Raw genomic sequence first — 23,547 nt, forward strand, 5'->3', positions numbered from 1 at the left:
GTGGTAATGTGTTTCTCAGGGCTGCCAAACAACAAAGTGGTGTTTGCATCCTTTTAACACTCTTGTTCTCGACTACTCTACTCTCAGAAACTCCAGAAATAGAAATATCAAGGACCAAGTCTACTGGCAAACGTGTGATTTTCATTTTAAGCATATTTGAGAAAATGTTTAGAGGTAAAAGATTCCTGACAGTTGAGAACTTTCCCAGACATGAGCCACACTTGCTCAGGAATGGTGACAAGAAGGCTAGAGTGCCTTCTGAGAATAACCTGAGGGAAGATTGCGGCCAGCCTTGGAAACTCCAGAGTAGAAGGAAATTGCAAACATGGAAAAGAAATAGAAAGAGGGCAAACAAATATCATCTTGTGGGACAAATATTACAGAATATAAGGAAGGTAGTCCAGTGTCACTAAATGAAAGGAAAATGTGGGACTTAAGATAATATAAAGACAATTGTGGCATTTTTCAGAAGTAACAATATAAATAAGTCAAACCATTAATTCATAAATTCTTTCCTAATATAAGAGAGTGAAATAAGAGTTGATCAAGTTTTCCTAATTTATTTAGTAGTAGGTATAGCTGACTTTGACGATTCCATGAAATAAGTTAGCAACTGCCAGCATTCCTGTCCATTAAAAGATAATCTTTGTTCTCTGACCTTTAACTTGTAGCTAGGCTAAAGAAAACTTTACATTACAATGCAATGGATTGAGTCTCAGGAAGTTTGAACGTTTTAACTCAAAATATTCTGTTTTGTGAAGATTTTTTGCAAAGTTGTAAATTCACCTTTACAATTGAAATGCACGTATTTCCTGCCTCTTCAATATGTGACACACTGTAAACTGTCTTATCTGCATATTAAAGTGTGTCACAGGGTCTGATATTATCTTTCTTACAGCTCCACTAACAGTGGTTCAAATCATTACTCTATCACTGAATTACAAGTAAATCTGATGAAATTTTTCTGTGAGTGCCCCCCACCTTTCTAGTTTATTTCTGTACCGCCATTTTGAACGGACAAAGAAAGTAACATCTACCTCACAATGGCTGAAGCTTCTGTATACTTGTTATTATCATAGTGACAGCTTCTTGGTGCAGAGAGAGAACACTTTTATTTTGGTACTGTTTTTGCTTGCAGATTCAACTCTTATGTGAACATGAAAACGCGCTTTGTTTGTAAACATAAAAATAATCCTTGTTTTAAAACCAGCCCTTCTTTTTTTTTAAGATCATATTGTTTTCTTTATTTCATGTAGAATATACATGTTATCTTTAAATCCACATAGGTCATAGGAAGGCTTAGGGTTTAATGGAGGAATCTAGAAAGAAGGCCACCTATTGGCCTTAGCTCTGCCATTTCTGGCCCTGTGAATGCAGTGAAAAATATGCTGAACTTGACAATCCCCATGTGTGACCACTGGCAAATGTCTTCACTGTGGTGAATCTCAACTGCGTTACCGAGGAAATGGAGATAATAGCTCTTTATCTATAAGGTGGGGATAGAGTCTACCTCACCCATTTCTCAGGCATGTTAAAGGGCTTAAGTAAGTTTATATACGAGACAGTGCTATGCAAACTGTAAAGTGCTGTCTAGATGTTAAGATAGCATGATGATAACTTTTACTAAGTAGAAAGACTAAGCACTAGACTTTGTGCAAAAAGCCTCAATGTGATTGCTGTTTCCTTCTTTGGAAATCTCTCCCATCTGACTTCATTTATGTTTATATTCTTAGAAGCTTTAGATTTAGAGCTGACACCACGTTACTGTAAATATAGCGCTATGCTCACATCACCCTAGAGGCCAGTGTTGGGGCTTGCTGTATAAAGATCTTCAGTTCAGGGGAAGAGGGACTAGAGGCAAGTTTTAGTAGTTGCTTACATTTTGGTGACAAGACCAGTATTAAAATATGTCATGATATCTTTCAATCAAAATTAATATCTTCTCTTTTGTTTTACCTTTACTTTTAAAGCAACTTATGATGTTTTCTCAAGCCCTACAACTTCAGATGAACCTGAAATATCAGAACCCCACACAGGTATACCCAACCTCTTACTTCTTGCCTTGGATTTCAGGTGTTCTGACAACTGCACCTACTTCTCTCTTTAATTTTTGATGAATGAAAAATTGTGCTATCCAGAGCTTTGCAGGAAAAGAAATAGAATCCCAGGAAGTTTTCTCTAGAGCAGTAGTTTTCCAGTGGGGGTGCTTTTGCTCTCTTTCACTCCCAGGAGCATTTGGAATTGTCTAGAGACATTTTCGATTGTCACAGCTGGAGGAGGTACTACCAACACATCCAGTGAGTAGAGGCCAGGGATGTTGCTAAACCCCTACAATACAAAGAATAGGCCCCAACAACAAAGGACCCTCCAGCCCTAAATGTCAATAGTGCTGAGATGAGAAATCCTGCTAGAGAGCAATAATGTCATTCATTTGTCTGTAGAAGTTCAGTTGGATCTAATTTTTGTCATTCATTTACTGATACAGTTAGAGTAAGTTTAACTTAGTCCAATAGTTTCTTTTAGCAAGTGTTTATTAAGCACCTACTAAACTAGGTATTGCAGAAGATTGTCTCTGCCAGACATGCATATATGGCTAATACTTTTTGTATGTATAGTCTTGTTTTAATATTATTTGTGTCATGATAAATAAAAGTGAATAATTTTAAACAGCAGAAAATAAAAAAAAATGAAACAGAATGCTAAAGGTGGTTTCAATTACTAGTTAGGAGACAGAGAAGCCAGAAAAAGCAGTTGAAAATAAGTTGAATATGTGAGGCACTATTTTATCAACGTTTTCTAATGTTTAAAGGATATATGTTTTTTAAAATGAGCTTATCTTCAAATTCTAATGAATCATTCATTTAAAAATGTTGGTCAGAAATATTTCAAGTGTTCTTGATATTTTTTTCCTATATGAGGCATAATTTATTACTCATGAATTTGTATATTTTATTCCTGGGGCCTTCTACTGCTTTTATAAATGTTGACATTTATTCCAACAGCAACAAGTGATCCATTTCTGGATTCTGTCCCACCTAAAACTTCTAGAACTCTTGAACAGCCAAGGGCAACACTGGGTAATGTTTTTAACAGAAAAATTATTCTTTGTTTTCCATCAAAAGAAAATCCATCTGAATGCCTTTCTTCTGAGTGACCATTTCTTTCCATCACATCTAATCATTTATTTCTTTTCTATTTCTGAATATATATTTTTTCCTATAATGCAGGCATCTTATGTTCCATTTTGGTCTATTTTTTTTTCTTCGTACTGTAATAGATGATATTTTTTCCATCCTTAAAAGAATGAAAAGCTTTGAAAACTGCATGAACATTTCGTCATGCCATCTCCTGTGTCTGTGGCCTGTGTCACCTCTCTTCCACGCCTGAGTCTGTCTGGAGTCAGCTACTGAACAGTTATCCCTCTGACCTTTCCCCTTCTCTACATTATTATTTCACCCATCAGCTTTCAAGACTACATGCATTTTTTCATTCTTAATCATGTACCTGTAGCATGTGCTTTGTAACACCATCTAAAAGCATGTTAAAACTCTTTAAAAATACCTCATTTTAACTGGAATTACTTTGTGGGGTGGGGTGTTTGTGTTTTCAGCTCCAAGAGAGACACCATTTGTTCCTCAAAAACTGGAAATCATTCCCAGTCCTGAAATACTGCCTACAACGCCTGGTAACTAATGACACGTGTATAGTTGATTGCTTTGAAAGAACAGATAAGGTGACAAAAAAGAATCAATCATGTTTCCTTTTTCAGAGTTCTTTCAGCACTAAACATTTCCCTTCATTCTATACCATAAAATTGTCTACAGAGTGTGAAGTATTTTTGTTTTTGCTATAATTCTTTCAAATTTGCCAACCAGAAAATAACAGAATTATAGATATTTACTTTTAAATATATTCTCTTCTAATTAGCACATTCAGGTACCACTAGATCAGGGTATTTTTCTCAAAGTAGTCTGAGTATGAAGAGCCCCAGGCTCTGCAGTCTTGGACATGGTGAAGAAAAATGGGTAAAAGAAGGATAACACAACCTACATTTTATAATAGAAAGTTATTGGAATAATGAAGTTCATTAACTCTTGGTGAGGCTTAGTAAAGGGCTACAAAATTAAGTTTTTAAATTGCCATTCTCTAAATACCAAATATTTTCTTTGTGTTTCTCCCCTGCTGTTTGGTAATTCATTTTTAAGTTCTTAATTGTACCATGTGTTTTTAAATCCTTCAAAGGTGTTCACTTTGCAGTACATTTAATTGAACAATGTACCTTCCTTTCTCATGTAGAAATTTAATTCCTTTGGTCCAGTCAACACTTTTATTGAGCACCTGCTATGAATAAAGCACACTGCTGGGCATTCTAGAGAGACAAAGTAGCATAAAGCAGTTCTTGCACTCAAGAAGTTTACAGGTTTACACTTACAATCTGAGCAGCGTTGTTTATGAAAGGTATTTTAAATCTTCTTTCAGCTCCCCTGCAAACTACATCTGTCCTTCCTACACCTAAACGACGCATCAGACCCAAACCACCGAGAACCAAACCTGGTAAATAAATGTCTGTTTGACCTTTCAGGATATTTGATTCCTAACAAAGAACATCAATCCCCTTGCCATAAAAAATAAGTGATATGATTCTATAGGTTAAAGTTTCTTTACAAAATTTGAAGGTAACTGAAGATGAGTAATTTATAATGCAACATAACAAGAATCAATCATTTCTAATACACTTTGATTAAAAATTATGTAAGTGATGTTCTTGCTTCTGAACTTTAGTATGAACCGATAAAGAAGCCTTGTTATCACAATATGGTAGAGTATGATAGATAGTGTAATTCTTTTTCTTGGCATGCCATCTATATTTGAGTACTTATTAGGCTGACAGGTCTTGTTTTTCTGGAGCCTATGCTTTCAGTTTTTCCCTAAGGCAAAGGCTGAGATAGAAAGGCCATAAATCCAGCTTCCTAATTGCTTCTCATCTTTTAAAAGATGATATATCATAAAAGGTGAGAGAGCAACCGAAGATGATTTCATTCACTTGTAAGACTATCATTGTCATGCAGAAAGTCAGAAAAACTAAGAGGAGTTGAGGATGTAAGTCTCAAAATATGTGTAGGACTGGGAAGATGGAAAAGGAGGGGAACGATATTTTAAGGCACAGGGTTTGGGTGGTAGAGGCCCTTTATCACTTGGAGGTGATTGTCTTCATTGTCACATGATACACAAAAAGCTGGTTCCATTGTAACATAAATACAGGGTGTTTTTTTTTTTATCGTCTGTACTATTATGACTGAGTTTGAAAATTCTTTTCCAAAACTTTTACTCACTACATACTTTCTAAACACTGACTACTAAATATGGCAGGATTTTAAAAAGGTCATTCAGTTCTTCCTTAGAGGATATCTTTTTATTGTCTCTAAGATATCTTAATATCTCTTTTCCTTTCCATTACCAGAAAGAACCAAAAGTACTGGAACAACTACACCTAAAATTTCTAAAAGCCCTGAATTTCCATGGACTACACCGGGTAATGGCATGTCCTTAGTAGATATTACTTCATTTCACCGTAAAAAAAACCCTAGCTTTTAAGTAATGTCTCAATCAGTATTATAATTGGCTCATTTCAACAGTACTGAATATCTCATGTAGTATATCTACTCTGTGACTTTCATGGTTTTATACACAGGCCCTGTAATTAGTGGATCTGAACTAAGCATTATTCCTATGTCTTGGAAAGCAGTTAAACGACTTCCTCTTTCTCATCTGCTACCTAATTATTGTATTTAAAGATAGGTCTTATACATAGTTCTCTTTTTATTTTTATTTTTTGTATAAGCCCCTCAAGTTCAACTTCAGACTATATTTGAAAAATTGACTATTATGGTATTAGTAGAATTTCCTTATGATGTAGATCATAGCAGTATACCTATTAATGAATATTAATTTTAAAACATGTCTTTTTGTTTGAAGCTTAAAGACGTACATGTAGCAGAGAAATGGGAAATAAGGGAGCAAAATGGTTACACTGATTTTTTTAAGTATGAATTAAGTTCACTGTCTTTGCGTAGTTATTATGACGATTCAGTGGCAATGCTATTTCTGTTAGCTCCAATAGACTCTAGAAATATTTTTCAAACCAGATAAAAATTTACCACTGTATTTCCATTCAATGCTGCTCTGTGAAATATTATTTTAATGGGACTTTTTAAAAATCTCCCAAAACCATTTTATAGGTTTTCCTTGTGTGGTTTTAGACACTGAATTGCCTAAATATTGATTTGTTGATTATTTTTGTTTCTTTATTTTTCCAGCTCCCAGTAAAACACAATTTATTTCTTTGAAACCTAAAATCCCTCTCAGCCCAGAAGTAGCACACATCAAACCTGGTAATTACCCTGATTTTTTTTTTTTTTTTTTTTTTAATATTTCAAGAGTAGAGTTGAGAATTTGTTTTATGTCACTCTTTGGAGCAAGAGCTTCTGATTTGTATTTTGATAATTGACACATTTTGCCACGAAAAATACAAAAATACAATGAAATTATTCTAACTAGCCCCTTCGATGCTGTCGCAGCCCTGCTCTGAGCTGAGTGGAGGATCATGATGTTCGTGACTGTCACAGAGACACAGAAATAGAGCGCTGTAAATGGTTGAGGACTCCCTTGTCTAGTACGATGAAGTAGTTTCCAGTACCAAAGTGAACGGGAGCTCTTATGACTCTGAACAATCGCTTTTCAGCTGGAGAGGGAAAAAGTGGTTCCATCCTCTAAGCCAGGGGTCCCCAAACTTTTTACACAGGGGGTCAGTTCACTGTCCCTCAGACCATTGGAGGGCTGGACAAGAAAAAAAACTATGAACAAATTCCTATGCACACTGCACGTATCTTATTTTAAAGTAAAAAAGCAAAACGGGAACAAATACAATATTTAAAATAAAGAACAAGTAAATTTAAATCAACAAACTGACCAATATTTCAATGGGAACTATGCTCCTCTCACTGACCACCATTGAAAGAGGTGCCCTTCCAGAAGTGCGGTGGGGGCCGGATAAATGGCCTCAGGGGACCGCATGTGGCCCGCGGGGGCCGTAGTTTGGGGACCCCTGCTCTAAGCACTCTGCCTTGCTTAGAGTTTCTCAGTTTTTGGGCAGTAAGACTGAAAGTGTTGTAGCTCCCTGATGCTCCATGATTTTTTTTTCTATACTGGGGCTGACTGACTTCTGAACACCGACTTCAGTTTGCTTCCCAGGAGATATTAATGGTATTTTGCTAAAGAAAAGAAGGCTCTTTTGCAGGGAGGGGTTATTCTGTGTATATAATTTAAAAGACAGTTCCCTATATAAGGATTGTGGGACACAGTGAAGGACCAAATCTTTGTTTTTTCAATCCAGAATTTATACAACAGTTTACATGTTTTGGTCATTAAATTTAAATAAATATTTCTCTAATATAATTATTTCTGTTATTACAAGATAAAATTTGAAAACATTAAAAAAAAGTCTCCAATGTTAATTAGAATTTACACAAGATAATTTATGTTATTAATTTCAAACAGTTTCTAAAAAGTTTTCTGAGGGGGAGTTCATTAATACAAGAGTTGGAGGATGTGTTCTTATTATTTAAGGTATTTGAGCAGAGACTTCTTAATTTGACATTTCCTTTTAAAATGTAGAAAATTATTTGGAAGCTTAATGAGTTTCTATTCCTTTGATTTCTACCTTCTAGTCAACTAAGAACATCCACACATTTTCTCCTAACAGCCACTTGAGAATCTGCACCTAAATGAATGCCAAGTCAACCTGACATTGAGGCAACACAGAGTAATTACTGAATCTCTGCAAACTATTGCTTGGGTTTTAGCTTTTAAAACGTTATTTAGTTTTACGTTAGGGTAAGCCAGCATTATACCTCTGCTGAAGATTTCCATTTCTAGCCAAGGTTCAGGAGAGCAAATAAACCACCAAAAGCTTTTTGGTTTGACTGATTCATTGCCTTTCCCAGCCGTCTCCTCACACTCTTTTTTTTTTTTCCATTTCACTTTCCATGTAGGTTTCTTTCCTTTGGTTTTCCTTTGTGGTTAAACTAACAAGTAAAAACCACCATTGGTTTTGGCTTGTTTTATAAACAGAATCCAGTGCTTTCTTAATAATCCCAGCCATCTACTATGTCTCTATTTGTCTCCCTCATCCAATAAGAATGGTTTCTTTCATATGTAATCCTTAAGATTGTTATGACATTCAGCTCTTCAACTTTTAACATACTAAAATGGAGAGCTTCCAATTAATCACAGGTATGGCGGATGGAATTGCACATTGTTCTTATTGCTAGCCACAAATCCATAAGCAAGTTGTAGTTTTCTTTGTTTTGTGCTGAGGAGAGTGGTGTAGTTATGTGCATGCCACTCAGCTTGTTTATGAAACATTTTTATACCTTTATCTGTAACACCTTAAAATTGTCAATAGAGGAGGTTGTCAGAACATGAATTGGCTTTTAACAAACACTGACTTTAATATTTTTATACGCTGGTGAATTGGAAACTTAATTAATAGGGGTCCATACTTACATGGTCTCAGCCTGTCAGGAATTCAAAAATGCAGATTTTTCTTTATAAAATTAAACGGCAGTGTTCTTAAATTTTTGTAAAGGCTAAAAAAATACTATGTGTTGCAAATTTTACTTATTTTTTTCACACTTTTGGAAGACAAATTTTTAGAAATTAAAACATGAATTACAACCTTAAAGTTTCTAAAGAATATTTGTTGGCCTGACCTGTGGTGGCACAGTGGATAAAGCACTAGCCTGGAACACTGAGGTTGCCGGTTCAAAACCCTGCACTTGTCTGGTCAAGGCACATATGGGAGTTGATGCTTCCTGCTCCTCCCCCCTTTCTCTCTCTCTCTCCCTCCCTCTCTCTTTCTCACTTTCTCTCCTCTCTAAAATGAGTAAATAAAAATAAAAAAAGTTAAAAAACTTTATTAAAAAATAAAAGAATATTTGTTGTTTGCTATTTTCAGGTGTGAAGCTTTTTGATATTTATTATATTTAATGCGTTGACGCTTACTATTTTTTCCTTCTCACCTACAGAATCTGAAACATCGCAGTTTCTCTTTTTCTCTTTCTCTGCCAATTTGAACATTGGAGGTTTTGTTGTTAGAATATTTAAATAATATTGTTATTCAATTTATTTAGCCCTTCCTGAGATTGGAGACTGCTTTTTGACTCCTTTGATTTACTAATCAAAATGAACTAGATTTCATATGTAAACCAATTTATTTGTTCACCAGCAATAAATGGAGAATAGCATATAAACACTTTTGGCCCTTTTTCTAGGCCATAAGTTCAACTTCTATTTTTCATAAAATAATATCAGATTCAGCCAGGCTGAAAATGATCCAAAAATAACAGAACTCAGACCCGGTTACAGGTCTTAATGGGTCTGTTGCCTGTTCCCACTTCCTTGGATGAACCTGACTGTCCTGCAGGAAAACCAAATGGCCGGTGGACAGAGAACTCCGAGCAACCTTAGAGAGGCTCCCCTGACATACTTACATGGAGTGTCTCCTCAAGCACGAGGAACAGTTTTTAGAATGTTGAATAGTAGAGAAAATAGCTGAAAGATCTGTAAAAACAAACAAACAGAAATCTCACTTCTTCCTTTTATTGTGGTTTGTGGAAAGGGTGTAGGGTGTGAGCCTCTCTGTTGTTAAGCCAGCAGAACCTGATTGGTTTTCAGTAAGAGAACACATTCTATTCCAAAGGACATTTGGTTTCTGTCTTAGATCCTCCTCTTCAGCATTGCCTTCGATAATACTTGCTTTTATTGCAGCCCCTGAACCTCGGACTCCAGCATCGTCCCAGTCAACAATAGGTAATGAAGTTTCCTTTAGTTAGTGAAAAAGAATTATTTCTCATTTCATGCAATCTGGCTTTAACTTTGTCCTTAACTTTGACTTTTTAAAAGTTCATATCTTTATAGTCTTTCAGGGTTTTTTTTTCCAGCCATTTTTTTTCTAGAAGATAAACTCTCAGCCTATGCTTGACTAAGTAGAGGTTCTGAGATACCATGAAAGCCATACTTATTTTTATTTGACACATTCTTTATTACTCATCCTTACATTTGAGGAATGTGTCTTGAGCTTCTTTTAATCTGGTCATTTCTAGTGGAGGACCATGGTTTTTCTAGGACCTATTTGTGTTTTACTTTTGACGGTGTTTTTCTTCATTTCAAAACTCCAACATTTGCAGATGTTCTTGGAAAACATTATTATCTTTCCAGATCTAGATATCCTGATGTGTCACAAGAAATCCATTAAAAGAGAGAAATATAAAAATGAACCCCAATCTACATAGCTTCTTTTTCTGTAAGAGAGCAAATAATGTTTTCTACTGGTGCCATCATAGCCAATTACCCGTATTTTCCTTCATAACATGAACTGTTGGTTACTTGATTGCATTCACATATTCCAAATAAGAATCATACCTTTTACTTTCCATTTTTCTTTCCAGATTTAACTGACTGGCTATATTTTTGTTCATTTTGCCTAAAAACACACGAATCAATTTAAATAAGAAAGGAATTTCTTATGTGAATAAAAGTTTCATCATTTACATTTGTGCAACTTAATAATTAAAAATTAAGCATTTTTTCATATTTAAATAGATCTCTTTATTTGCCCTTTGACTTTGATTCTTTCTTGATGATGTTTCATGCACTCTTAGAGCCTGGAATGCTGGGAACCAAACCTGCAACAGCAACATTAGGTAATGCAGTTATTGAGCGAGTGACCTTTGTTTCCTCTTCTACCCAACTGCTGGTGTCTTTATTAACAGGCTCACAATGATGGATTAATTCACTGATACTCTGTGTGTGTGTGTGTGTGTGTGTGTGTGTGTGTGTGTGTGTGTGTGTGTTCCGGTCTTAACTTCCAGAGAAAAATTGTAAATCTATAGTTTTATAAAACATATCTCATTTTTTAAATTTTCCTTCCCTGAAATAATTTCTGATTCAAAGGTTTTTAATACATCTCATTGATTCACAGATTTTTTTAATGCTAAATGAAAAAATTTTTCTTTTTGCATCTTAAGCCAAATACATTTTAATTTTTATCACTTGTAGCTTTTTTTTTAATTAAGTGAGAAAAGAGGAGGCAGAGAGACAGATTCCTGCATGCCCCCAACCTGGATCCACCCAGCAAACCCCCTGCAGGGCCATGCTCTGCCCATCTGCGGCATTGCTCCATTGCTTGGCAACTGAGCTATTTTTAGGCCTGAGGCAGAGGCCACCAAGCCATCCTCAGTACTGGGGGCCAACTTGTTGGAACAAATATAGCCATGGCTGCGGAAGGGAGAAGAAAAGATGGGGGAGGGGGTGACATGGAGAAGCAGATAGTCACTTCTCCTGTGTGCCCTGACCAATAATTGAACGGGGGACATCCATACCCTTGACTGAGGCTCTACCACTGAGCCAACCTGCCAGGGCCACTTGTGGCTTGTTTAAAGTAATTTTTCTCATGTTCCTGTTGAACAAGCATTTTCAAAATTTTTATGAGACTGTCTTCTCTAAGCTATACCATGTTATGGGTTTTCCATTTTAAAATGAAGAATAGGGGATCTCTTGAATAGCAATTGTTTATAAATCTTTGGCCAAAAAAATATTGTTGAAGACATAACTTAACTGGGAAAATAATGATAGAAAGTTGCAAAACAAAAGGGTACATATCTATAATAAATCAAAGAGCTATAATGTGCTTCTAAGATATATGTAGTATTGTTTGTCCTGTATTAACTAGTTAATTTTCTTTCTTCAGCTCCACCAAAGACCAAACGACCAGGTCGTCGCCCCCGCCCTAAAACCACACCTAGTCCAGATGTGCCCAAGTCCAAACCTGGTAAATGTGATGTTCAGGGTTTCAATTAACACAGAAAGTAGAATATGATAGCTTCTGATATAGTAGCTACCTAGTACCTAAATACCTGGACTTCGGAACTACTATATGGTTGTTAATTTTTATGTTTAAGCATCTGTACTTACTTTCCATTTCATGTAATGTGAATATATGTTTATATTTTATTTACAGGTACCCACAGCAGTAAGCTGACTCACTGAATGTATTTTTAGAGTAGGGCTCCATAACATCTTATGCAGGATGCATATTTGTGTCAGATGACCTGTAGGAAAGCAATAGGAAGAAGAGGAGAGAATGGGGAGGGGGATAAAAGGGAAAATCACATTCAAAAAAAGTACACAGTTCAAGTAAAGATTGAAGAGTAATGCTTCCTTCCTCAAGGTGTCACTTCTTCATATAATTAGTGTTTTTGATTTTTTGCTTCTCTAGCACTGGAACCAGCTACGGCACAACAGGAGCTCCTGGTGCCCACAATCGGTAATTCCACTCTCCTCCAAGTGCTTTCATATCATCACTTCTGCTTTTCCTACTTTCCCCCCAGGAATGCTGCATTCCCACCACACCACCACAATTTCATCCCATACATCCTCTCGATTTCCTATCTCCGTCTGAAGAACCTAAACTTCTGGAAGAATCCCGTGTGCTTATTTAAGAAAGAACTGTGATCTTGGACACAACTTCCTGGTTTTCCACAAACCCTCTTTCTTTCCATCACATGTGTCTTTGTGTAGAGAAAACCATCTACTCTTTTGGAGACAGGGACTTCTGTGATCATGCTGGATTTCACAAATGACAAAATTTTATTCTAGTGCCATGATTATCATTTCATTGCTTTACTCATTCAACTTGCATAACTTTCTCCTTCTTAAAAAGTTGAATGAAATAATGGCTTCTTCAGTTTTATTTTCTTTGAAAAATTGTTTTTAAGTATGTTTTGGTAACTGGAAGCACAAATACTGTTCTTGGTCTAGGGTCCAATATAAAATAGCATGGTGTTTGGACCTTGAGAACATTAAAAGTCCCAAACTGGTTTTATTATTTTTAGTACTAATGCTGTTCAATGATAATTATTTCGTTGCAAGTTCTCAGTATTTACAATAAGTCTGTTACTGCTTTACTTTAGAAAATTCCAGAAATCAGTAGCCATGTAACATTTTATATAATTTTAAGTGTTCAGGATTATTTCCAGGCTTTCTATTAAACAAGCTACAAAGTTCTACCTTATTCTTTTTATATTGAGAAAAAGTCAATTAAGAATTAAAACTATTATACTTATTACATTAGAAATTACTTATGTAGAAAAAAGTCTTATTATAGTTCTCATACTTTTCTTCAAAGACACATTTTGAGCATTTCCTTTTGGAAGAATAAGTAGAAACAAACACATTTCCCACTCTTTCCACTCTCCAGGAGTTAATTTTGCTGTATAGTCACTGAATTTATATAGTATATTTGCTCAAGCATATGTGTCCTTAATTCTGACAGTTTCAGCCATGACCATTATACTCACTTTAATACCTTTTTCTTCAGCATCAAAACCTTCAAAAAGACCTAAAACCATACATAGACCAGTACCTCAAATCTAGCCTACTAATTACTATTTTAAGTGCCTTAATCTATACCTAGGAAAGTGTTGGGTAAGTAAAATTAATCTTGACCTTCACAGCTCTGCTAGGACACTAATTATAGCACCTTTTTTCCTTCAGATTCAAAACCACCAAAGCAATTACTTCCTAAGCCCCAAAGCACAGCAAAACAAGATATGCCACCAACTAAATCCGGTAAACAGAATTTGCAATGGGGGGCATGTTGCTGAAAATGTTTATAATTTGTTACATCACATAAAACATAAAAAGCCAAGTACCATAATTTTGTTATTATCTTCTCAAAATGGTCACATTGATCTTTTAAGTATTAATTGAACAAATCAAATGTGTTTGATGTGTGGGAAATTAGCAAATTTTACAGTTGACCCTGACAGATTCCATTGTCTTAGAGTTTTTTTTAGGCTTTGTTTTCTACATGTGGGTTTATAATGAGTAGAAACTTGGTTTTTCTATATCTGGAACATTTCTGAAAGTGACTTGAGCAGCCACCACGAGACGGCGCTGGGGAGGGTGACCCTGTTCTTCTTTCAGCACATAATCAGAGATCGGCCTCCTCTAAAATACCTTATCGACATTTTAAACAGTAATTCTTTACTAAGCAACTTCCTACCATTTAAGTAGATATTTATATGACTTCTGGAAATTCAACTGTTTTGCGATTGAAACTTTCTCCTAAGATTCCAATTGGTATAAAATTCTAACTTACTAAGAGAGTGCCTCTCGTACTAAATAAGCTTATCAAAGCCATTTCTATCCATTTAGAATAAACGAGGTTCTGTATCCTGTGAATTAATATCAGCGAGCACCGAAAAGCTTAGCCTTCCTTGTTTTCATTATTTATATCTGTTTATTTTCTCTGGTGCAGTCTTTAAGCCTGTTACACCCTCACCATAGGTAATGATGGGTGTCTTTCTTCTTGGTCAGTGTTTCTCTGAGCTTGCTTGCCCCTCTCATCTCTGTCATCATCTGTGTTCTCTTGTGCAAACAATTATTCATCATCTTTTTCATTTATTTACAACATTGTTAGGGACATTTCTAACTTGGTAGGCAATCTTACATCTGCTGCTCAGCCAATCACCCCTGAATATTACTCCTTCTTTGGTCACCTTCAGAGATATTCAGATTGCTTCCAGCACGTGAAGCTCTCAAAGGCACAGGTGCTCTCTCTGTCCATCCTTCAAGCCAGGGACTCTGTGACATCTGTCTCTGTAGGTATAATTTATGGATGTCGGAGAGTGGCAATGAAAAGGCTGATTGGAGCTTGACGCGATACATAATTGCTTCTTTCTCGAAAAGTCTCTTGCTTCCTTGATTTCATGCTATTCAAATGCAACTTGAATGAATGTCAATTTTCTTGTTGACAAATTTATCTTTTGATGCTGAATTTCAAACAAAATAGGGAATTCCCCCTTTTTTTGTTTGAAGGCAGTCGTTTGAATATTGTTTTCATCCTGTTGTCCTCGCTTTCTGCCTCTCTTCTGTCTCCATGTTTCCCGTTAGTTCAGAAGATGTTCTCAGATGCGGCTTAACCCAACTCTGTACTGTGTGTCTTGGACAGTGAAAGGCAATCTTCATATAACTGCTTACAGGGTTTCTGGTGATAAAAATATTTTAATGTTACATTTAAACTTCTGAATTGAATGAAAAATAGAAACATTTCAAACTAAGGAGTTAATCAATCTTAATTTCACATCTATGCATAATTTAATCATTGCTGAATACAATAGAATTATAGGAATCCTCTTTATCCAGACAAAAATTTGGATTATTGTTTTTCAGGCCTTTTTCTTAATCATGTCTTTCTTACTTGAATAACGATCTCCTAATTATCCATTTGAAATAAATCAATAAATGAGAAATAGTAAGAAAAGTATCACATTTATTCTGAAGAAAGGCAAAAGTTTATCTTTTGCATAATGGTTGCAGATCTTCAATTAAAAGACTAAGATTTTTTAAAAATCTCCTCACGACCAACATTCTTCAAAATAAATATTGATAATAGTGGTAAAAGGCATTCATAATAATTTTTCAGAGTAATTTAAAATATATATCAGACAACTAATTATCTGATTTCTTTTTTTAATACAGTTGAAATCAGATAATTAAACACAGGGATAAAAGCTTTTCATTGGCCTCATAGGCTGTTCTGTGAGATAAATGGATACCAGCATACAGCCAGTTATTAGAGAACAAGCACTGTTTTTCCAGAATTCAGAACTGCTTTTTCAGCATTGCAGGGTTAAGAATATTTATTTTCAAGGTATTTTTTTTCTTTTCCTATGTTTCTCATGTCTCCATTGCTTATTGTATTGCTTTTGGTCAGTTCCTGCTGCAGACACTGAACCTGTACCTCTGAGAACTGAGGCTCCCTGGACTACATTAGGTAATAACATTTAATGTCTTGAAGCAAGTCTGTTTTATGCTCATTGTTCAGTCTATTCCATTACCATCTTAGTCAAGGGCTTTTCTCTTGCCTAAGATTTTCTCATCATCCTCTCTCATCATTTAACTAGCTTCTTCACTTTGAATGTATTGAAGACGTCAAAAACAAGTTACTTGGTTAGACTATAAGCCTGTTTGCAGGTAGCGCAGAGCATCTATCTCTCATACTATCTAGCCATGTTGATACTTTACAGAGCCTGTGATTCTGCTCAGAGCTGTGATAAAGCTGAAATTCAAATACAATTAGGAGTGTCTGCCCCATGAACCTCATTTATAACTTGGTATGTGTCAACAAAAGTTGTTTTAAGATGTGCAGGGGATTTTTGTTGTCTTCCAAGAATTTTAAGAAATGAAATGTGCTTTTTCTAATAATGTTCAATAGTATGTATGCCCAAGTGAAGTATTACCTAACTACAGTCTCCCAAAAGCTGGCGAGCCTGGATCCCTCTGTAAGGTGACATGAGCATGCCGCACTTCTGACTTGCCTTGGATCGGGGTCATCTTTGAAAATCTTACACCAGAAGTAACAATAATGCTTTCAGATTATTCAAATAACATTATATAATCTTTTTCAAAAGAACTGTTAGGAAACAACCCCAAAATAGTTTTTGCGTGTGGATGACAAAAGAAAATCTTGAAATAAAAAGATAAATAATTCCTCAAGACTCAAGAAAATCTAGCAAAACTTTTAGAAGACCTAAAGGCATGTATAAATCTTTTTTTAGTTTCTGCAGTCATATGGTATTAACCAATTTCCTTTCTTCAGCTCCAAAAACACCACGATCAAGACCACGTCGTCCGCGTCCCAAACCTTCAAAACGTCCCAAACATCCCAAACATAAAACCACGCCAAGCCCAGTGGCACCTCAGACCTCACTAGGTAAATATACAGCTCCTGATGCCTGTGGAACCTCATCACATCACATCAGTGTTCGTCAGGTGGCAGTTTAACTTGCCATCTAATAGCCCCTCTAACCTGTAAGTGCGAAAGCTGTAGCCAATCCCTGTGATTTCCTTACACTGCTTAGTATCTTCTTGGAACTTGAGTATTTTATTTGTTTCTTTGACCGTTGAATTATATATTTCTCTGTGATTCTGGCAAAGTTTCTTTTCAGGAGAATTTGATGACTTTTCTTAATGTGTTTAAGATTTCTTTTTCAAATTACTTTTGATCATTTCTTGATGCAGATATTGAACCTGTTACTCCCGGCACATTTTTAGGTAATGATTCTTTATGTCCTTCGGCAAGAATTTTCTCATATTTATTCTCAAACTTATCTGCGGTGCTATACAGATGATGATGACATTGCCATCTTATTACAGTATTCATCTTTAAATATAAAAAGCTTTCTTTCTAAAGCTATGGGTATGAATTTGATTCATACAGCTATTCCCTCCATATCCCAGCTTGAAATTGCATCATGTTGAGCTGTGTCTTTGTTTAAACAGTATTGTTTGTCAGAGCTGAGGTCCAAATGTGATTGTCTATATATCCCTTATTTAGACTACTAGGACAGTATCAATTATAATACTATGAAGTTTCTCTAAGTATCTCACTTTCTACATTTCAAGTTCTACATAAGTTTTTTTTTTTTTTACTTGGTTGCCATTTCAGATAATTTTGTACACTGTGTTCTAGTAAATTACCAAGTGGAAAATTTGCCCAAGCCTAGTCATTTTAAACTCAGTCATTTTAAATTATAAGTGAATATAATAGGGTGGTTTGAACTTCTTACACACCATCATAGTTTGGCAGTGATTTGTAATCAGTTTTGGATGAAGGACACTTTCAAGAAAATGAGAATTCCTCATCTTTATTTCTTAAACATAATTGTAGTGCGATTTTTTTCATCTCTGGAGAATTCTTAATTATAATGAAAACCTATTAATATACTAAAGGAGAAAATTTCCCACCAAAGTGACAAAGTTTTCTCCACTTATAGAAACTCTGACAAGCTTTAGAAAGTTTAGAGCCCTGTGATATCATCCATCAGAGTTCATGGCGCCATACACACGATATTAATACTACATTTTCTCCCTTTAGCTCCAACAACAGCAACAACAACAAAGAAACCCCGTTGTCCACGTCCCAAACCTAAAACCACACCCCATTCAGAAGTACCTCAACCTACACTGGGTAAATATGCGGTGTCTGGTTTAAGGAATCCAACTACTTGACCCTGGTTTGGACCCTCAATTCTATGCATATAACTGGTGCATACCCTATATATCCACCAAGAGTAAAAGCTGCTACTTAGGAGAACATGTGATATCTAAGTACCTCATCTTTCCTGTGTGGGAATCTTCTCTATCAATGTTCTTTTTATGTATTTATTTTCTATTTGATTCCATTCATGTCTTAAAGTTAAAGCTTGCTCAGTCAAGTATTGAACCTACACAATCAATTCAAGTCAACTTCTTTTTTAATCCTAATTCCCCATAACTATATTGGTAACTGTGAGGTACATCACAAGTAGGAAGTATGTTTTATTTCCCTATCAGTTTGTATAATAGTTGTAAACAAAAGCTATTCCTGCACAAACAAGTAGAAAATAACATAAGGCAGCATGTTTATATGCAGTTAAAATAAGTTCTCTAATGGTATAAATACTATATGCTAGGAGTGGTAAATATTTGGAGCAGAAAAAAACTTCAGGATCATTAGAAAGAAATCAGTACAGAATGTGGACTAGTGGAGGACAAGCAGGGAATTTTTTGAAGCTGGCATTCCAGACAGAGGATGATGTGTTGATGCCCTCCTGTTAAATGGGCTCATAGGATGAATTAAAGAAGAAGAGTCTGGATGTCTATTCAGGAGCCCAGTGGGCTTTAGTGGTCCTTTTTCTGTATCAAACCGTGCTTTTTCTACCTTAGAACTGAAGATGCCTTGTCTAATATGATACCACAAGTGGAGAGGTTGTTCTTCATCTTGTTCTATTAAATGCCATTGTTTTCACTAAGGATTAGTCTCTTAGTGAGTATAGTCTCAGCTCCCTTTTGGCTGTCTGTTATATGTGTGGTAGATAGACCCCAGGGTGACCCCTACTCCCACCACACTTCCCTTCTCACCCCCATAGTTCCTGCCTCTTGGTGTGAAAGCTTTTATGTAATCTGTCTTTTCTATCCCCTCCTCCTTCGCCCTTAGAAGCCTTGTTTTTACTACTGGTAAGATGAGTTTTCTTACATTTCGTGCATTCATAAAAATCTCTTTGGTTTCTTTTATTACTTTTGATCAGTTCCTGCCACAATCTTGGAACCAGTTATTCTTAGAACCGAGGCTCCAGGGACAACACTAGGTAATGACACATTATATTCACCAGCATCTGCTTTTCCTGCTCATTTCAAACCCATTTCATCACCCTCATAACCACGGCTTCTCCCGCTTCACAGGACTTCTGTGTCATCCTCTGTTGTCATTCAATTACTTCTTAATATGTATATATTGGAGAGCAATAAAACAACGCTTTTGTTTTAAGGAAGTGACGTATAACAAGTATAATCTTATTCACAGCTTCTAATAACCAGGTGTTTTCTTCCTTTAACTCCCAAAGCACCTGAACAAATTCACCATCCACGTCCCAAACCTAAAACCTCATCAAGTCCTGAAGCACCTGACGATGGACTAGGTAAATGTGTAGATCCTGAATAAGGAATTCTGGTAGCCCGTCCCAGTGGGGTCCAGAGAAAGTGATGGGGCAAATCAGGGAAGGCAGCTGCTTCTGCTCCACAGGAGGCTCAAGAGCACGGGTGGGGAGATCTTATGTGGTAGCCAACTTCTTTATACCTTGTGAATTAGAATCTTCTCTCTAAATGTCTATTTAACTGACTTATTTAATTCACTCATCCTTTAAATATTGAATTTGTACCATGGACTGAAACAACTACAAAACAATGGGCACATAGGAAATTATTTCTTGGTAACTATGAAAGGTGCATAAGGATCTAGGGCCACCATTGGCACACATTTTCTATAAAGGGTTAGATAGTAAATATTTGAGAGTTTGGGTCCATATAGTCTGTATTACATATGTTTATTCTTTCCTCTTTTATTTTTTTTTTTGTTGTTTTTTTTTTTGTTACAACCACTTAAAATAAGAAAGAAAAATTATTCTTTGCTCTCAGGGACCATTTGAAAACAAGCCATGGGCAAGATTTGACCATAGTTCATTGGGGTGGGGGGCGTTAAGAAGTAGAAAAAGGAAGGACATATATAGAAGCCAGTGAGAGGAGGCAGAGGCTTCTCTGACCGATGGAGGCTGCCAGGCTTCTAAGTGTTGATCAGAGTATTTCATTGAAGTTGTTGCAGCTAAATGAGCCTATAGGACCAGTTGAAAAGAGATTTTGTATATTGGACTTAAGAGTTTGGATTTTATGTAAGCATCATCAGTACCCATATATGGTCAGGGTTTCCTTAAGCACTGGACAGAAGATAGATACATGCTGTACCTCAGACTGAATGCCCCTTACCTAGGCTGGTCTCTTTACCCCGGTGTTCTCTTTCCAAAGATGAGTTTTCAGCAAGATGGGTATGAGCAACTTTGGTGCATTATTTAGACTCGGATTATCAAACTGAATGAGAAACTTCAGGGACACTACACAGGGATAGTTACCTGAGTACAAAGATGGTCTCTAAGTGACAAATTGGTGCCTGAGAGCAGAGAAGCCATATCCCTCAGCTCAGAAGGTTGTGTTTGATTTGTACTCTGGATACATTATTACCTTGGTACAATTCTTTTTAAAGTGAATGTTCTGAGATTATATATATAAATGTTTACCTTTTCAATGTATTTATCATTATTATTATTATTATTATTATTATTATTGGTCAGCTCCTGCTATAGTCCTTGAACCAGTTGCTCCAATAAAAGAGGCTCCAGGGACAGTATTTGGTAATGCCACTTTCTGACCTTCAGCTTTTCTTGCTCATTGTTAAACCCATTCCACTCTACTGCCATTCATTTTCATTCATCTTATGAGTTGAGCATGCGTAAAACAAGTTAGCGTTTGATCTTAAAATAGTCAAGCCTAAATCTATTTTGGGATAGCTTCTTGCTCAGTAACTTACTTTAAAATTTTTTTTCATGCCATCTTATGTTTTTAAATTAACCAGCGTGCTCTATTAAGGTAAATTACATATATGTATAGGAATGCCTGAATTTGAACTATGCTAACCAGGCCATAATAGGAATGTTTCATTATGCATTCTTTGTCTAGCCACCTTTTTATCTGCCTGTTTTCTTTTGTTGTTGTTTTGTTAACATCTTGGTAATATGTTTTCAGTGAATTGTCTAACAGATAATGTTATCAAGGCCAATAAGTTTAAATAGCAAGCCCCATTATTAGGGTTAATCTGATTCTCCCTTACTTTCCACCATAGTTTAAAAGTGGGGTTTTTTTGTTTGTTTGTTTGTTTGTGACAGAGACAGAGAGATACAGAGAGAGGGACAGATAGGGGCAGACAAACCGAAAGGGAGAGAGATGAGAAGCATCAGTTCCTCATTGTTGCACCTTAGTTATTCATTGATTGCTTCTCATACATGCCTTGACTTGACCAGGGAACTATAGCAGACCAAGTGACCCCTTGCTCAAACCAGTGACCTTCGGCTTGAGCTGGTGAGTTTTGCCCAAACCAGATGAGCCCACGCTCAAGCTGGCAACCTCGGGGTTTTGAACCTGGGTCCTCCACGTCCCAGTCCGACGCTCTATCCACTGCGCCACTGCCTGGTCAGGCTAGAAGTGATTCTTAACCTTTCTAATGCAGTCAGGGAACTCTGAGATAATATGACAAAAACAATGTGCACCTCTGAATAATAACTTCATTTTTATGTTAATCCCCCCAATATCTTCAATAACAAAAGAAGATACAGTATAGTAGGAGCACATTTTTCACACTACAAAGATCTATTTCCTGAAACTCAAGAAAATCTATCAAGTTTAGGAGAACTTAAAGATTTTTTTTAACCCTATAATTTACAAAACCATAAACGTTAACTAAATGTTTTCTTTTCCCACTTCCAAAAACATCCCAATAAACATGTCATTCACAACACAAACTTAAAACAACTCCATGTCCAGATGCACCTGAAATTATACCAGCTAGAGGCTGAGTCCTTGGTTTAAAGAGCCTAGGAGCCAGTCACTGATTGAGAATGTAAACCCACATACCTCCTCATGAGGGAATCATGAAGATTCCTTTCCTTTTCAGGATTGGCAAGAAGTGTATGTTTGGAAGACACATAATTGCCCCTCTAACTCTTCATACTAGGAAACATGTTTTACTTCTCAGTCTGCAGGCTAATTGAGCACAAAACTTTTTCCTGCATACAAAGCCTGGAGAATAAATATAAGGCAGGATGTTTTTGCAAATTCAAGATTTTCCCTGGTTACATAAATATTAAGTGTTAGATGCATCAGATAAGGTTTTAAAGAAGTAAAAAATTCAGTTGGGCTTCAGTAGAGTAGGGACAGACTTTGGGCCTTGATGTCACATCAGAATTTACACAAATGAAGAGGTGAGAGTGAACAAAGATGAAAAAATAGGATATATGTAGGAGGCAACCAGAGGAGAAGAGATCCTGCTTCTAATGTTAGTCAAATATTTTTGTTGTGATTCTGCATTTGGATGACACCATAGGAAGTTCAAGGAGGTTGATATTGTTTTTATGAGCATCAGATCTCTTATTTCCACACCAAATCAAATTTCCCCCGTCTTAAGAGTGGACAGGTGCTAAACAGTGATCAAAAGTAATGACTACTGCCTGACCAGGCGGTGGCGCAGTGGATAGAGCATCGAACTGGGATGCGGAAGACCCAGGTTTGAGACCCTGAGGTCACCAGCTTGAGCATGGGCTCATCTGGTTTGAGCAAAGCTCACCAGCTTGGACCCAAGGTCACTGGCTTGATCAAGGGGTTACTTGGTCTGCAGTAGCCCTACAGTCAAGGCACGTATGAGAAAGCAATCAATGAACAACTAAGGTGCCACAACGAAAAACTGATGATTGATGCTTCTCATCTCTCTGAGTTCCTGTCTGTCCCTATCTATCCCTCTCTCTGTTTAAATAAATAAATAAATAAATAAATAAATAAAATCTTTTAAAAAATAAATAAATAAAGTAATGACTATCTCATGAGGTGAACTTCTTAGCTATAGTTTGGCCAAATCTGGACAAAACAATTGATTTTTCTTTGTATTAGTTTGCTAGAGTAGCCATAGCAAAATACTATAGACTCGGCCACTTGAACAACAGAAATGTATTTCTTACAACTGTGCAGGCTGGAATTCTAAGAGGAAGATGTCAGCAGGTTTAATTTCTTCTAAGGCCTCTCCCCTTGGCTTGCAGATGGTCGCCATCCTGCTACGTCCTCACACGGTCTTTTATTTGTGCACAAGGGTCTCTTATCTACCTCCCTCTTCTCATAAGGACATTAGTCCTATTGGGTTAGAGCTCTACTTTTAACACCTCATTTAACCTTAATTACCTTTTGAAAGACCCCCATCTCCAAATACAGTCACATTGGAAGTTAAGACATCATATGAATTTTAGAGACACACAGTTCAGTCCAATAACTCACTCCATCCAGAAATTTAAA

General features: G+C 36.2%; 1 protein-coding gene across 4 annotated transcripts in view; it reads left to right on the forward strand.

The window, feature by feature from the left end:
* Window positions 1–23,547, forward strand: part of ABI3BP (ABI family member 3 binding protein) — a 266,245-nt gene that overhangs the window by 151,766 nt on the left and 90,932 nt on the right. For 2 of the 4 annotated variants that reach the window (XM_066348013.1, XM_066348014.1), the window contains exons 13-30: window positions 1,971–2,036; window positions 3,003–3,077; window positions 3,611–3,685; window positions 4,480–4,554; window positions 5,462–5,533; window positions 6,318–6,392; window positions 9,829–9,878; window positions 10,724–10,763; window positions 11,810–11,890; window positions 12,338–12,385; window positions 13,615–13,689; window positions 15,839–15,898; window positions 16,724–16,837; window positions 17,146–17,178; window positions 18,002–18,094; window positions 19,194–19,253; window positions 19,509–19,583; window positions 20,787–20,846. In XM_066348013.1, coding sequence (XP_066204110.1) covers window positions 1,971–2,036; window positions 3,003–3,077; window positions 3,611–3,685; window positions 4,480–4,554; window positions 5,462–5,533; window positions 6,318–6,392; window positions 9,829–9,878; window positions 10,724–10,763; window positions 11,810–11,890; window positions 12,338–12,385; window positions 13,615–13,689; window positions 15,839–15,898; window positions 16,724–16,837; window positions 17,146–17,178; window positions 18,002–18,094; window positions 19,194–19,253; window positions 19,509–19,583; window positions 20,787–20,846 — 1,227 coding nt within the window. The remainder of the gene's footprint in view (window positions 1–1,970; window positions 2,037–3,002; window positions 3,078–3,610; window positions 3,686–4,479; window positions 4,555–5,461; window positions 5,534–6,317; window positions 6,393–9,828; window positions 9,879–10,723; window positions 10,764–11,809; window positions 11,891–12,337; window positions 12,386–13,614; window positions 13,690–15,838; window positions 15,899–16,723; window positions 16,838–17,145; window positions 17,179–18,001; window positions 18,095–19,193; window positions 19,254–19,508; window positions 19,584–20,786; window positions 20,847–23,547) is intronic. The other 2 variants (XM_066348015.1, XM_066348016.1) reach the window with 2 other exon arrangements.

The sequence above is a fragment of the Saccopteryx leptura genome, chromosome 8, assembly GCF_036850995.1.
Source record: "Saccopteryx leptura isolate mSacLep1 chromosome 8, mSacLep1_pri_phased_curated, whole genome shotgun sequence".
NCBI classification, from domain to species: Eukaryota; Metazoa; Chordata; class Mammalia; order Chiroptera; family Emballonuridae; genus Saccopteryx; species Saccopteryx leptura.